General features: G+C 39.7%; 2 protein-coding genes across 3 annotated transcripts in view; one reads left to right on the top strand and one right to left on the bottom strand.

Moving 5' to 3' along the window:
- The window catches only part of LOC105475300 (laminin subunit beta 1), an 87,414-nt gene that overhangs the window by 1,156 nt on the left and 72,313 nt on the right, over window positions 1-13,945 (bottom strand). The window contains exons 26-32 of the mRNA XM_011730423.3: window positions 12,596-12,780; window positions 10,904-11,145; window positions 7,435-7,638; window positions 6,612-6,756; window positions 4,379-4,586; window positions 4,034-4,175; window positions 1,533-1,709 (exon numbers count right to left, since the gene is read on the bottom strand). Coding sequence (XP_011728725.1) covers window positions 1,533-1,709; window positions 4,034-4,175; window positions 4,379-4,586; window positions 6,612-6,756; window positions 7,435-7,638; window positions 10,904-11,145; window positions 12,596-12,780 — 1,303 coding nt within the window. The remainder of the gene's footprint in view (window positions 1-1,532; window positions 1,710-4,033; window positions 4,176-4,378; window positions 4,587-6,611; window positions 6,757-7,434; window positions 7,639-10,903; window positions 11,146-12,595; window positions 12,781-13,945) is intronic.
- Window positions 1-13,945, top strand: part of LOC105475299 (dihydrolipoamide dehydrogenase) — a 61,370-nt gene that overhangs the window by 35,143 nt on the left and 12,282 nt on the right. The window lies entirely within an intron of this gene.

Genomic DNA, 13,945 nt, shown 5'->3' with positions numbered 1-13,945 from the left:
AAAATGTTATTAAGCAAAATGTCCTGAAGCAGAGTACTTGAGAAATTTGTGCCCTCTACCGCAGGAAACCACACAAACCACAATAGAAAAGACAGCTGTCTGATACTGTGGCAGTGAACTTTTCTCATTGTTTTGTTCTCTTCCCCAACCTAGAGAGAGGTAGTGAGGTTACTCTTATGTAATGCCTGAAAAGCTACAGTAACTTCCAGGAAAATTTTTGAATAGTAGGGAGTTATATACTGAAATTAGGTCCGTAAATGCAGGCGTCCCCAGCCCCCAGGCCTACGGACCAGTTAGGAACTGGGTGGGCAGGCAAGTGTTATTGCCTGAGCTCCAGCTTTTGTTATCAGTGGTGACATCAGATTCTCATAGGAGTACGAACCCTATTGGGAACTGTGCATGCAAGGGATCTGGGTTGCGCACTCCTTATGAAATCTAATGCCTGATCTGAGCTGGAACAGTTTCATCCTGAAACCATCCCCACCCCGCCGGGCGCGGTGGCTCACGCCTGTAATCCCAGCACTTTGGGAGGCCGAGGCGGGCGGATCACAAGGTCAGGAGATCCAGACCACGGTGAAACCCGGTCTCTACTAAAAATACAAAAAGTTAGCCGGGCGCGGTTGTGGGCGCCTGTAGTCCCAGCTACTCGGGAGGCTGAGGCAGGAGAATGGCGTGAACCAGGGAGGCGGAGCTTGCAGTGAGCCGAGATCGCGCCACTGCACTCCAGCCTGGGCGACAGAGCGAGACTCCGTCTCAAAAAAAAAAAAAAAAAAAAAAAAAAAAAAGAAACCATCCCCACCCCACAGTCTGTGGAAAAATGGCCTTCCAGGAAACTGGTCCTTGGTGCCAAAAAAGTTGGGGCCTAGTCATTTAATGGTTTTAAGCCCCACCCCGCCACCACCAAGTTTTTAAAGCATTATTTAGAAACTAAACATGTGTTTCAGTTATTACATGGCTTCTGATTAAACATTTGGGTTGTGTGAGTTTTTCTCTGCAAAATACAGTGCCTTCCAATGAGAGGTGAGAGGTTAATTTAAAATGTGTCTCAAAGAGATAAGATTTGGTTTCCTACTACCTGTTCTCTGTTCCAACCTGCTTTTAAAATATTCTCAAATGGCCTGGTAATTACTCTGCCATGAAGAATTTAATTGACTACAGCAGAGAAATACAAGTTCCAATATGCCTGGTTTTTTTGTCAGTATAGTTGTTTTTTTTGTTTTGTTTTGTTTTTTTTTGTTTTTTTTTAAATAAAGCCTGTTTTAAGACTTCTACTCCTAAGTTAATTGCATTCTTCTAAACTCTTGTCCAAGTTTGGATTTGAGGGCATAAGTCATACTTATTAGATACTTCCATATTCATTCCCATTCTTTTCCATCCACACATCTAAAGACTGCTGTTGCAAAACAGGTCATTTGATGTTTCTGATGAATTCTGTTTCTGTTAGGTCCATGTCCCTTACTCTTAAGGCAGGCAAGGAGGAGACTGGTGGCTCCTTTAACAGCATAGCCCTGAAATTACAAAGATTTACGTACCTTCTTAACATCTTCTGCGCTTTGCTTCACAGTATATACTACTTTTTCAATATATTCTGCCTCCCCAGAGTTTTGGGCAACTTTCCGCTTAAGTTCCTCCACATTCCTCTCTAACTCGCTGATGCGCTGGGACGCGTTGAACAAGGTTTCCTCAGAAGCTGCAGTTTCAGACTCAATCTAAAAGTATGTCAGTTTTCCAGCAAGCCATTAGCTTAAGAAATTGAATTACTATGAGTACAAGTTTGGAGGAAGATTTAAGTCTGCTGTGCCATTTTGCTCTAGACCAAAAGAAGTAATTACTAAAAAGAATATTTCAGGAAAAGTTACATGAAGTGTCTAACTTTAGTCTTTGCTACATTTCATATATTCACTTCATTCTTTTGGTACTTCTGATGATCTGAGATGGATGGAAAGTTTTTTCTGACAGTAAAAAACAAAAAAGAAACCCACCCCCCCAAGGAGCATGATGTGTTGAGAAAGCATTTTAAGGACAACTGCAGACTTTGGCTAAAGAACATTCACAAATAAGCAGCTGTGCGAAGAGGGGTTTCCATATATAAATTTCCAGCTTACTGTGAGTGGGAAAATAAATCTTAAACTCTAGTAGTGGAGATTTCAGCTAATTACTGAAGAAATGGAGACTAGGGATGTTCTTTGAATTTCTATAGAATTGTGAGACGATGTATGGTCTGGGGACATTACAGCTGTAAACTCTAAATACTCAGTTATTTAGGGAAAAAAAAAAATTTGGGCAACTGGTGAGGATCCACATCTGATCTCCTTTCAAAGTAGAATCAATAAACATTGACTTTTAAAAGCTAGCCAAAGTAAGCAGGTGAGCCCACGACAAAAGAATCAATTTCACTGAGCACTCAATTTTTCTTTAAAATGATCTTCAAGGATGGGTCTAATTACATAGAATTAACTGAATAACAATACTGTCATAATGAAGTTAATGGGATCAGTATAGACATAGGCTAAAATTTGTAAATATTTCAAACCTAAGGACCCTTTAATTAGAATAACATTCTTTGAGTGAATTGCTTCTGATAAGCTTTCATGAACATAGTTCAGTTAGAGGTTCTCTATTTCTTATTGTTACAAACCTAAAACATTTCCTGCCCTCCAGGGCCCCTGAAAAACAGAACCCCAGTTATTAACTTGCATCATCAAGCCACATATCTCACCTATAATTCAATATTTTCTAATTTGCTTTTCAGAGCAGTTTTTTTTCAAGAAACAAGGTCTTGCTCTACTTCCCAGGCTGGAGTGCAGTGACTGTTTGTTTACAGGCATGATCATAGTGCACTATAGTCTCAAACTCATGGCCTTAAGTGATCCTCTCACCTCTGCCTTCCAAGTGGCTGGGACTACAGGCACACACCACTGCACCTGGCTTTCAAAACAATAATTTCTGTAGTCACTGACATAATATTCACTAAAATATTAACGGCAAACTGAGAAAGTGGAAAAACCTAGAGATCGAAAACATCAAAATATTTATAAGTCTGGTGGGAAAACATAATTTTTCTAAACTTGAACCAATAGCCTGAAGAAAAAGCCTTATTGATACTCAAAATTTAAGGAGGAAAATGGGCAGAATTATTGACCTTTATTTAACTGACAGCAATACAATAGGGGAAGACAGGTTTTTACCAACTAATGGTAAGAAAAGCATGTTGAAAATTCATCTTCCCAGGTTTTAAACACATGGAGGATTGGTCTGAGAAGGCTGACAGTGCTGGGTATGGGAGCATTTAATTTCAAAGTATATTCTGAGAACATGTATACGGATTAGATAACTCATCAATTTTCTTCATTTTTTAAAAACTCGTAAAGTTGGAAGGAAAAAATTAACTTTTTGAGAAACAAAAGAATTTAATGGAATTATGTTTGCATTACTTCTTTTAAGAGATAGAGGATTTTTAGAGCAAAGTGCTAGATCCCTATGAAAAAGTATTCCTTATAAAAAAAAAATTAAGTTTTCCATGCATTCTGAATAGAATAGATATAGATTGTTTAGCTATAAGCACTCTATTAGGTTCCTCTAGAATTGGGTATTGAAAGCAGACTCACTGTTCTCCAGTAGTTTCTAAAACTGCTATATAGTAAAATGTTTGATCACCAAAATCTTGAGACATTGGCTTTAACCATATAAGCTGCTTTATAACATCAGGACAGTTTTCTAAAACTATTATACTTCATACTACTGAACAGAGTACATGCTGTTTCCTCAATGAATAGGAGTGTTTTTATTTTTTTGAGACAGAGTCTCTGTTGCCCCGACTGGAGTGTAGTGGTGTGATCTCAGCTCAAATGAAAACCTATCTCCACTTATTTTTAGCATCCATGCTAACGGAGTAGTTCAGATTTATTACAATTAAAGGAATCCCTTAATGTTGAGTTGTAAGAATTTTTGTTCATAGATAACAAATGTACTTTTCTGGTAAAAGTGTGTATGTAGCTGTTTTCCCATACATGTAATGATTGTGTATGCTTACCGAAGTTAGCAGGTTCTGGGTTCCTTGAATGTCTTCATCTGCTTGTTGAATTGCCTTCTCTGCTGCGACCTGGGCCTTTTCTGCTTCTTCCAGAGCTTCCTTTACCATATCTGCAGTGACTTTAACATCTGTTGCACTTTTGCTGGTAAAATAATGAGACAGTATATTGTTATTGAACTTGAAAAAAGTCCTCTCAGTGTTCTTTTCTTTAAAGAATAGCCTTCCTGAAATGACCCAGAGAGACTCGCATAGGTCCTTCTTAGAAGTTTCACTGGTTAAAGAGATACTTTTTACTCCATGATAGATACACAAAATAAGCCCCTTAGATGCCATGTCTTTAGATACCTTGCTTTTTTAGCTTCTTCTAACAACATCTCAGCTCTGGCAATGTCAGCAGCACTCTGCTGTAGAATAACCTCTACTTGAGAAAGGCTTTCAACTCGTTCACGTATATCTTCTGTCAAGTTCTGTAATTGCTGTGGGGTGCTAGGCATTTCCATTTTCAGTACTTCATTAGCAACTGCTTCAATGCTGTCCAAATCAGCACTATCCTCTGTGAAAAGCAAAGATGTCCCCAAAAAGAGGTGAAAAGAATAGATGGTTCATTCATTCAACCACTTACTGGTCATCTATGGACTAGCACGGTGGGGTTACCAAGAGACACTAACTTTCTGTTTAAGAGTTTATAATCTGTCTGGGGTTTTGGGGGAAGATGAGACCTACACACACAAAAAAGTAACTGCAGACAATTGAGTACTACTAGAATTTGTTTTAGGCTGGGTAGTGAGGGAAACCTTCGTGGTAGATGAGGAGCTGATTAGATTTTAAGGGCTAATAGAATTTGAAAGAAGAAAGGATAGTTCTAGGTGTGGAGACAGGAAGGGCAGAGCATGTTACGGGAAAGTCTAGCAGAGTGAATCTGAAGATTGTGGAAAACCATAGAGGGCCAGGGCTTAAAGCTGGGACTTAAAGGCAATGATATCTTTTAATTGAGGGTGGACAAATAGCTCAGAAACTTGTGAATGCAGATATAGAGATTCGATATTTCTTACAAATTATCTAGATTCAGGAAATTATAGAAAGGGAGAAAATTGGCCGGGCGCGGTGGCTCAAGCCTGTAATCCCAGCACTTTGGGAGGCCGAGACGGGCGGATCACGAGGTCAGGAGATCGAGACCATCCTGGCTGACACTGTGAAACCCCATCTCTACTAAAAACTACAAAAAACTAGCCGGGCGAGGTGGCGGGCGCCTGTAGTCCCAGCTACTCAGGAGGCTGAGGCAGGAGAATGGCGTGAACCCGGGAGGCGGAGCTTGCAGTGAGCTGAGATCCGGCCACTGCACTCCAGCCTGGGTGGCAGAGCGAGACTCCGTCTCAAAAAAAAAAAAAAAAAGAAGAAAGGGAGAAAATTATAGACGGAAGAGAACTGGGATAGTGGGTTGTCAATGAAGCCAAGGAGTTTCAAATGTGAAATGTGGAAAATGGTGAAAAAAAAAGTTTATGAAGTTAAGCTTCAAATATGTCAGATCCTCATTTACTTTCGAGCTTTATGTTTTAAACTACTGAACATAAAAATGGACCCTAGAGGATTTATTCAAATAAAATATGTACTCGAATGATGGCTTCCATGGAATATTACCAAAATATCCTTAGCAAATACTGTTGACTTCTTATTAGCCATGTCTTTTTTCTTGCTAACAGAATACTGATTTTCTTCAGGCACCTGCCTCTAAGGTAAAATTATCAACCCAGCATTAAGTCTTTATTAGTTTGCCAATTACTGTAATCACATTTCCATTTTCCAGTGACATTTATGCATTGGCATGTGACTTATTTCTGGCCAGTGAGGTTTATAAGGATGACTGCTTAAAGGCTTCTAGGGAAGACTTCCTTTTAAAAAGATACAAGGAATAGGTGGTCTTTTCTTCCATTATTATTGTTTATCTTTATATGATGTCTGGAACTTTGGCAGCTACCTTGTAACCATGAGGAGCTAGAGGCAAAGCCGATATGCTTAAGATGGTAGAGGAGAAAGATGAAAAGTATGTGGGTCGCAGACCCAAGAAGCTATCTTGCTACTGGATATCTTATTAAGATGGGAGATAATAAACATCCTTTTTGATTAAGTCCCTTTCACTTGAGTTTTCTGTAATTTGTAGCCAAAACCATCTTTACTGGTAACGCTTGAACTGTAACTAGCAACACTCTTAACTATAGGTATAATATCCTGTAAATAATAGAATTACAAAGCTTTGGGGGCAATGCCAAAATAACAAACTCTACTTCTTTAAGGTTAGAGATTACTATACATAATCTCTAACAAATTCCAAATTCAATTTTCACTGTAAATATTTGACTTTTAATTGGCTGAGTATCCCATCAGGTGTGTCTGTATCTGCATAACATTGGAGAAAGTTATTTGATACACATATATAAGTTTAAGAAGTGGAAACATTTAATACATGGACATTTTTCTTATTTGGAAATGTCAGTACACTGACAGAAATTGATTTTATCTAAAATGTAAACAGAATCACACAGAAACAAATGTCTAAAAGTAAAATGAAAAAATTTCTTACGGGTCAAAAAGTTTCTGATTTGCTTGATTAGATTTCTCAGATCCTCATTGCTCTTGTCCATTTTTTCTTTGGTAGCATTTGTCTTCAACAGAATGTCTTCAGCACTCTGTTTTGCCTCATCTGCCCTCAGTTTTGCTTCAGAGACCTAAATGTGAAGAATAAATTACCCATGGAAGACTTTCATTCTTTCTGAAGGAGACCAGAATATTGGAAATGGCCCAGAAATGATGTTGAAAAACTATGTTACTTGGAATCATGTGTCTGGGAAACAACTTTCTCCCATTCAACAAAGTATTGTGTTGTTACAGACTGCAAGTATTCAGTATAGAGATTCCTAAACAGTGTTCTTATATAAATACAACTAGCATTTAAAATTTTTCAAGTTGTTTTTAACTCCTGGCCTATAAAATAGTCCTGAGTCTTGTTCTCAGGTACCCACATAAATACTTAAGTTTGTGTGTCACTTTAGAAGAATAAAGCTCAGTTGCTTAGTATAGAATTTTTGTCGTACAGCTGGATGTATTTATAACCCTGGAGTCAGATAGGTAAGATGGCTATCTCAAATTATCCAGTATAAGATTTAAACATCTTGCACTAAAGCATGTGTTATTCTCCTCTGAGTAAGGAAAAAGCAAATTATCTGTAAAGAAAATCTCCTCATCTCTTTCTCTGACCTCACAGAAACATGAACTTTCATATTTGATTATGATATGCCCTTTTCATTTCAGTTAGCATTTAGAACTGATTTCTCCCTTTCAGATCCTCTAGTACACAGCTGAAAGCAAACATACATGACAAAAACTGAGGACATCCACTAAATTACCATCTTGGAGAGCTGTTCCACTTCAGACAGGGCACTCAGGACATCTTGGTCCAAGTCCATGGCTTTCTGCCAGGCGTTGTGTGCAACAGTAACCAGACCACCACAGCCAGGCCCCCCACACTTCTTCTCTCCTTCATCAGTTCTGCAGTTTGGCCCGCCACATTCAGTCTCGGAACAGGAGGCCCCTGGGGGTGTTCCACAGGTCTGCAACAAGCCAAGGATCAGGCACAATATTTCAGATAGTGAATATGCTGCAGCAAAACAGCTGTGCAGGGCCTGGGTGGCCCCAGAGAATGTGTAGGTGGTTCTCAGTAAGGGTGCTTGAAAACAGTGTTTGGAAGACAGAATGGAGAGGGGAGCAAAGAGTTTAGGAATAAACTAACCTGCTTGTTTCCAAGGAAACAATAGAAGTTTACAACTCATCAGTATCTTCTGCCCAAATGAGTTAAAATACTATATGAGCTCTGCCCAGGATGCAGACATCTGCTATATCAAGTTGAATTCTGCCAATGCAAGGGCCAAGGAATGCCTTCCTTTTTTTCTAACCAGTTAGATTAAAAGAAAAAGCCATTGTGAACCATCTCTGGGGCCAGCACCAGCATCATGTTAACTCCTCCGGTAAATATGGTGACATAAAAGACCTATTACCTAGCCTTTTAGTAACTTCCCATCTTGTTAGGACTGGATCATTCCACATAAAATAGCCAAGAATAGGTCAGATGCAGTCATTATTGAAAGAAAGTAGACAAAGGAGAGACTGCAGAGGAATGCTGTAGTTGTAGCTGAAGAAGGATTTGTTGGCTGGTGGGATTTGAGCAGGGGAAGTGGGAAAACATTCCACATGTTAAAGAAAACAGTACAAAGGAACAAAGGTAGATGAAGCGTTTCCAAATTACCACCCCCCACAGCCATCACACATGCATAGAGTCCTCCTTTCTTACCTACCAGAACCTCTCAAAGATCACCACTTGGTCATGGCATACAAATGCAAAGTGATAAATTATAATACAAGTGTGCTATATGATAGAAAAGGCTGAGCAGGAAGCCTGTAATCCCAGCACTTTGGGAGGCCGAGACGGGCGGATCACGAGGTCAGGAGATCGAGACCATCCTGGCTAACACGGTGAAACCCTGTCTCTACTAAAAATACAAAAAAAAAAAACTTAGCCGGGCGAGGTGGCGGGCGCCTGTAGTCCCAGCTACTCGGGAGGCTGAGGCAGGAGAATGGCGTGAACCCGGGAGGCGGAGCTTGCAGTGAGCTGAGATCCAGCCTGGGTGACAGAGCGAGACTCCGTCTCAAAAAAAAAAAAAAAAAAAAAAAAGAAAAGAAAATTGCATTTAGAGCTGTTTTGTAGAAATGCTCATACTGAAAAGAAGCCAAAGATTTACTGCAGTGAAAAGCAGTTAACAGAATATTCCCAAACAAGACAAGGAAAATATTGTTTTAAAGTACAAAAAAGCAGTTTTTAAATAAATACAATCAACTCTTTAGCCTAATAATTTTGAGATAATTATAATCCCATTATATCTCAAATTACAACTAAAATAAATCATTTATCTGGCTTACAAAAACACAAAAAGCTTCAGAACATAAAGTGTATTCTGCATGCTATAGAACATGAGTCTTAAGAACAGAAGTGTTTCTTTTTAAAAACCGTCTGACAGCACACGTAGAAGATCTGTTTTGTTTCAACTGACGGGGCAGACATGGGGGATGGGGGTGGGAAACCAGCATGGCTCTAGCTAAATATCCACAAAGATACAGAACTAGAAGTACCTGAAAAACAAAAGGACAAAAGTCTCTCGACACAAGGAAATGGCAGTAAAGAACTTACAGAAAGAATTCTCACAGGATCATTAACAAAGACAAAAACACAGTAAGAGACCTGAAGAAGCTGCTAATCCCTAGGTAGTTTACCAGGTGGAAAAGCAAGCATAGGGAAGGGCACGCATTTGAAAGGCCAGAGGAACTCCGAACCCCACCCACCGCCCATGCACCTCCCTGTTGCCCACGGAGATGCCTCCAGTTCAAGACAAAAATCCTTTAGCATGCTTAGCTGCTTCTTGTAGGTCACAGAGAACTTGTTTGTGATGACTGATTTTTTGTTTTTAAAGGAATCAATGCTGCAAGGAAAGACTGAGAGAACTGGCATTTTATGCTTAATAACTTTGTCTCCTGTTAGCTGCAATTTACACATTGCTCTAGGCCTTCATTTTTCTTTTTTCTTCATCTTTTATTTTTCCATTTAATAAATGACAGATTATTTGCTCCCTGTTTGCTATAAAGTTTCAGAAGATAATGAGTATGAAACCTAGCAGGCATCAATAAACACTGTCTTATATTGTGACTAATACTGTCTATTTCAGAGAAAGTGAGGATGAGAGGAGGGAGGAACCACTAAGACAAAGCTGTAATGAAGTTTGAACTCTTCTGTGCCTATGTACCTTCCATCTTTAACTTTCTCTGTGTCTCTGGGCTAAGAGAACACAAACCTTTATCTATAAGAAATACCCTCCAAATTATCTCAGATAGGTATCCTTCCTTGAAAAAACAGGAAGGAAGAGGAAGAAACAGGCTCAGTTAGGCTTTTTGGGGGCCTTCTGCCTGATTTTCATTAAACTCACAACTCAATTTCATTTGGCTCCAGAGTTACTTTTTAAAACTTTCTGGGAAATGAATCTACTTTCTAGGCTGGTTTCAGGGTTAATCTTCACCAGGTAAAGTTACTGGAACAAAGGAACATAATAGCTAATACCCTTGAAAAAATTCTTTTGCTCCCTTTAATTTTTAACGGAAGCCCCTTCTAGAATGATTCTGATTTCCTACACTGAGATGGGTTTTATATTTCAAATCAGAACAAACTAAAAAAGGAGTGTCCAAGCTGGGTATGGTGACACATGCCTGTCATCACAGCTTCTCAGGAGGGTGAGGTGGGAGGATTGCTTCAGCCTAGGAGTTTGAGGTCAGCCTGGGCAACATAGCGAGAATCCATCTCTTAAAAAAAAAAGCGGGGGTGGGGGTGGGCAGGGGTGTTAGCCTGTAATCCCAGCACTTTGGGAGGCTGAGGTGGGAGAAGGATTGCTGGAGACCAGGAGTTCAAGACTAACCTGAGCAATGTCGTGAGACCCTATCTCTACTTAGGAAAAAAAAAAATTAAAGAAATGTTCACAGTGTAAAAAGGATCAAGTTTCAGTGCGATGTCACTGAGTAGCTAAAACAGAATGAGAGACCAGTCACGATTCATTCTTTAGTTGAGGACCAGAGAAACAGAAGAGGGGAGGGCTGGAAACCCATATGCTGCTGTTTTTAATCTTTCTTGGTTACAGATAGCCCATTCCAGGATCCAGAGACCTCAGCCTAGGAGTTTCACTCCTGCTGATTCATTTGCAAACTATTATAATAAAGACAAAGGATAGTGTTTTTTTTTCCTCAGCACCATAGCAGTAAGGCCACACCCCCAAACCTTACCATTTCGGCAGCAGCTGAAAGGTCTAGGCTTTGCAGCTTGCCTGCCAGTTCATCAAGGAGGCGAGCCTGCTCCTCTTGTTTTTCCTTGAACTGGGATTCTCGCTCCATCATCACATCTTCTACTCTGTCTCTCATGAGGGCTGACTGTTCCACAGTACTGTTGGGTTCTGCGGTGGAGGCATTCACCCTCTCCTCTGCCTCGAGAGACATCTGGAAATACTTGGTAATGCTATCCAAGGCACCTACGGTAGGAAATGAAATTGCCCCCAGTTAACCTCATCATACTAGGCTTCCTCCCCAAGCAGTGTCTATATTTGATGTCTTCAGGTCCTACATTTACTGTAAGGTTTTAAAATTCAAGAAAAAATATTTATGAAATACAGTTTTCAGGAGCAATGAATATGTTTTGTCCCATTAGCACCTACTCCAGCTCTGGAGTATGGCAAACATCTGGGTGAAAAATGAAAAATTAAGAAAATCATGCAATCTTGTTTCCATTCACAAGCAAACATCCAGTTCTTTATAAATAGCTGGTGTCAGGCAGCCTGAAGATTATATGACCAGATGACTTTTCTCAATCTTTTATTCAGATCCACTCTAATGACTAATATAGTAGCCCTCCATATTTGTAGATTCCACATAATGTGGATTCAACCAACTGTGGATAGAAAGCATTTGGAAAAAATGGTTGTACCTGTACTGAATGTGTACAGACTTTTTCTTGCCATTATTTCCTAAACAATAACGTATAACAACTATTTACATAGCATTTACATTCTATTAGGTATTGTAAGTAATCTAGAGATTATTTTAAAGTATACTGGAGGGGAAAAAAAAAAGTAAAGCTGGGTATGGTGGTTCACCTCTATAATCTCAGCTATTCAGAAGTCTGAGACGGGAGGATCACTTGAGTCCAGGAGTTCAAGATCAGCCTGAGCAGCATAGCAAGAGCCCATTTCTTAAAGAAAGAAAGAAAGAGAGAGAGAGAGAGAGAGAAAAAGAAAGAAAAGTATATAGGAGGATATGCATGGGTTATATGCAAATACTATGCCATTTTATATAACGGACTTGACCATCTGTGGATTTTGATTTCCGCAGTGGGTCCTGGAACCAATCCTCATGGATCCCAAGGGATGACGGTATTATATATAACAGCATGATGTGTTTTAGCTTTAGTCCAAAAGCAATCATGCATAAAACAGTATGGGTAGTTGGATAGTATGATGTAACATATTTCTACATTCTTTCACTTTTTGCTGAGGATCCTATATGGTCTAAGATATAAATAATGATTTGCAAAAAATTTTTTCTGACCAAGCAGCATTCTTGAATATGAAAGGATTTGCAGAAGTATTAATACCTTAAGTATTAAAAGAACCCCCTTCCAAGAAAAGGCCAGGGGATTAAACTACTAACTGGAGGGAAAAAAAAATCAGGAAATGGATACCATTCTGATACAACTATTGCCATTCACTCTGTGAGACCTTTGCTGTGTCCCTTAGATTCTCTGTGCCCAAGTCCCACATTTGTAAAATGGGGACTTTGATCCTCATTTGTGCCAGAAACTGGATGAGCAAAGTTTTAAAATTTATTAGAAAACAATTTTTTTTTCCAAAATTGCTATATTAAAAGGTTAGACATATTGTTAAATTCATCGTCTGGGACTGAGTATTTGCACCAAAAAATGCTCACCCCGAATATCTGAGTTTTTGATAAATTCCAGTTGTTCAGCAAGTTCTTTCACAGTGTTGTCTAGGCTTTCCGCTTCTGTCTGTAGAGAATCCAGTTCTTTGGCTGTGCTGTTGCTTTGGGAAGTTGTGTCAGATAATTTCACTTCTACTTGAGCCATCATTTCTGTAACATCTTTAATCAGTTTCCTGTAAAGAGAAAGTTAAGCTTACATAAACCCAAGGGAGGACTTTTACATTTCATATTTTCTACTAGTACTGTATCCATTACTAATTTCAAACCAATTCAGTAATTTGTAACATTTCATCTCTTTCTAAGTGCTAGTTTTATTTTCCTTATAAAAGATTGTATTAAATCTGACAGTTTTTCTTTGTTCAGACTTAAGAAACACAGAAATACCACTCAGCTGAGTTGTGGCAGACAAGCCATTTAAGGGATTCCAAATTTCCGCTGTAACATGAGCACAGGTCAGAGTATGGAGTTGCGGCTCCATTCGCAGGCAGCTTCAAGCCCTTACAGTCGTAAAAACTCAAGACATAAATGACTCTGGTATACAGTTAGGCCTCCCAGCCACCAGCCCAAAACATTCTTCCCTAAGCCTGTCTCCTTCAAGAGGGAACATGCAGAGAGGAAGCCCTATAGCCCACCACAAAGACAACAGGAGCCAGCTGTATCAGCTTTCATACACTCCTCTCTTCCATCAGAGGAGCCTCCTCCTTCTACCAACAGCCTTTTTATTTTTTAAAAGAAAATAGCATCTACCAAGAATGAAATAAGAACATTTAGCTGGCCGGGCGCGGTGGCTCAAGCCTGTAATCCCAGCACTTTGGGAGGCCGAGACGGGTGGATCACGAGGTCAGGAGATTGATACCATCCTGGCTAACACGGTGAAACCCCGTCTCTACTAAAAAATACAAAAAACTAGCCGGGCGAGGTGGTGGGCGCCTGTAGTCCCAGCCACTCGGGAGGCTGAGGCAGGAGAATGGCGTAAACCCGGGAGGCGGAGCTTGCAGTGAGCTGAGATCCGACCACTGCACTCCAGCCTGGGCGACAGAGCGAGACTCCATCTCACAAAAAAAAAAAGAACATTTAGCTTTCACGGTATTTAATTTGGAATCTAAACTGCATTTTGTTCTGTACTTTCAAACCTACAAGGCCGTACTTTTGACATCTATTTGTATATTACTGTGTACATAGTGTGTATGTGGGCATGTGTGTGCATGTGGGAGTGTGCTCCAGGTGGGTGTGGGTGGGGTTGTTTGTGTATCGTAAATAAAGTAATATTTGAGCAGACTTTACCTCTGGGTATTATTGGTTCACCTAATTGAATATAATTGTCTTCTTGGGGATATA

The sequence above is a fragment of the Macaca nemestrina genome, chromosome 4 (assembly GCF_043159975.1).
Source record: "Macaca nemestrina isolate mMacNem1 chromosome 4, mMacNem.hap1, whole genome shotgun sequence".
NCBI classification, from domain to species: Eukaryota; Metazoa; Chordata; class Mammalia; order Primates; family Cercopithecidae; genus Macaca; species Macaca nemestrina.
The sequence above is the reverse complement of the archived record's forward strand: the minus strand, read 5'-3'. Positions and strand labels throughout refer to the sequence as shown.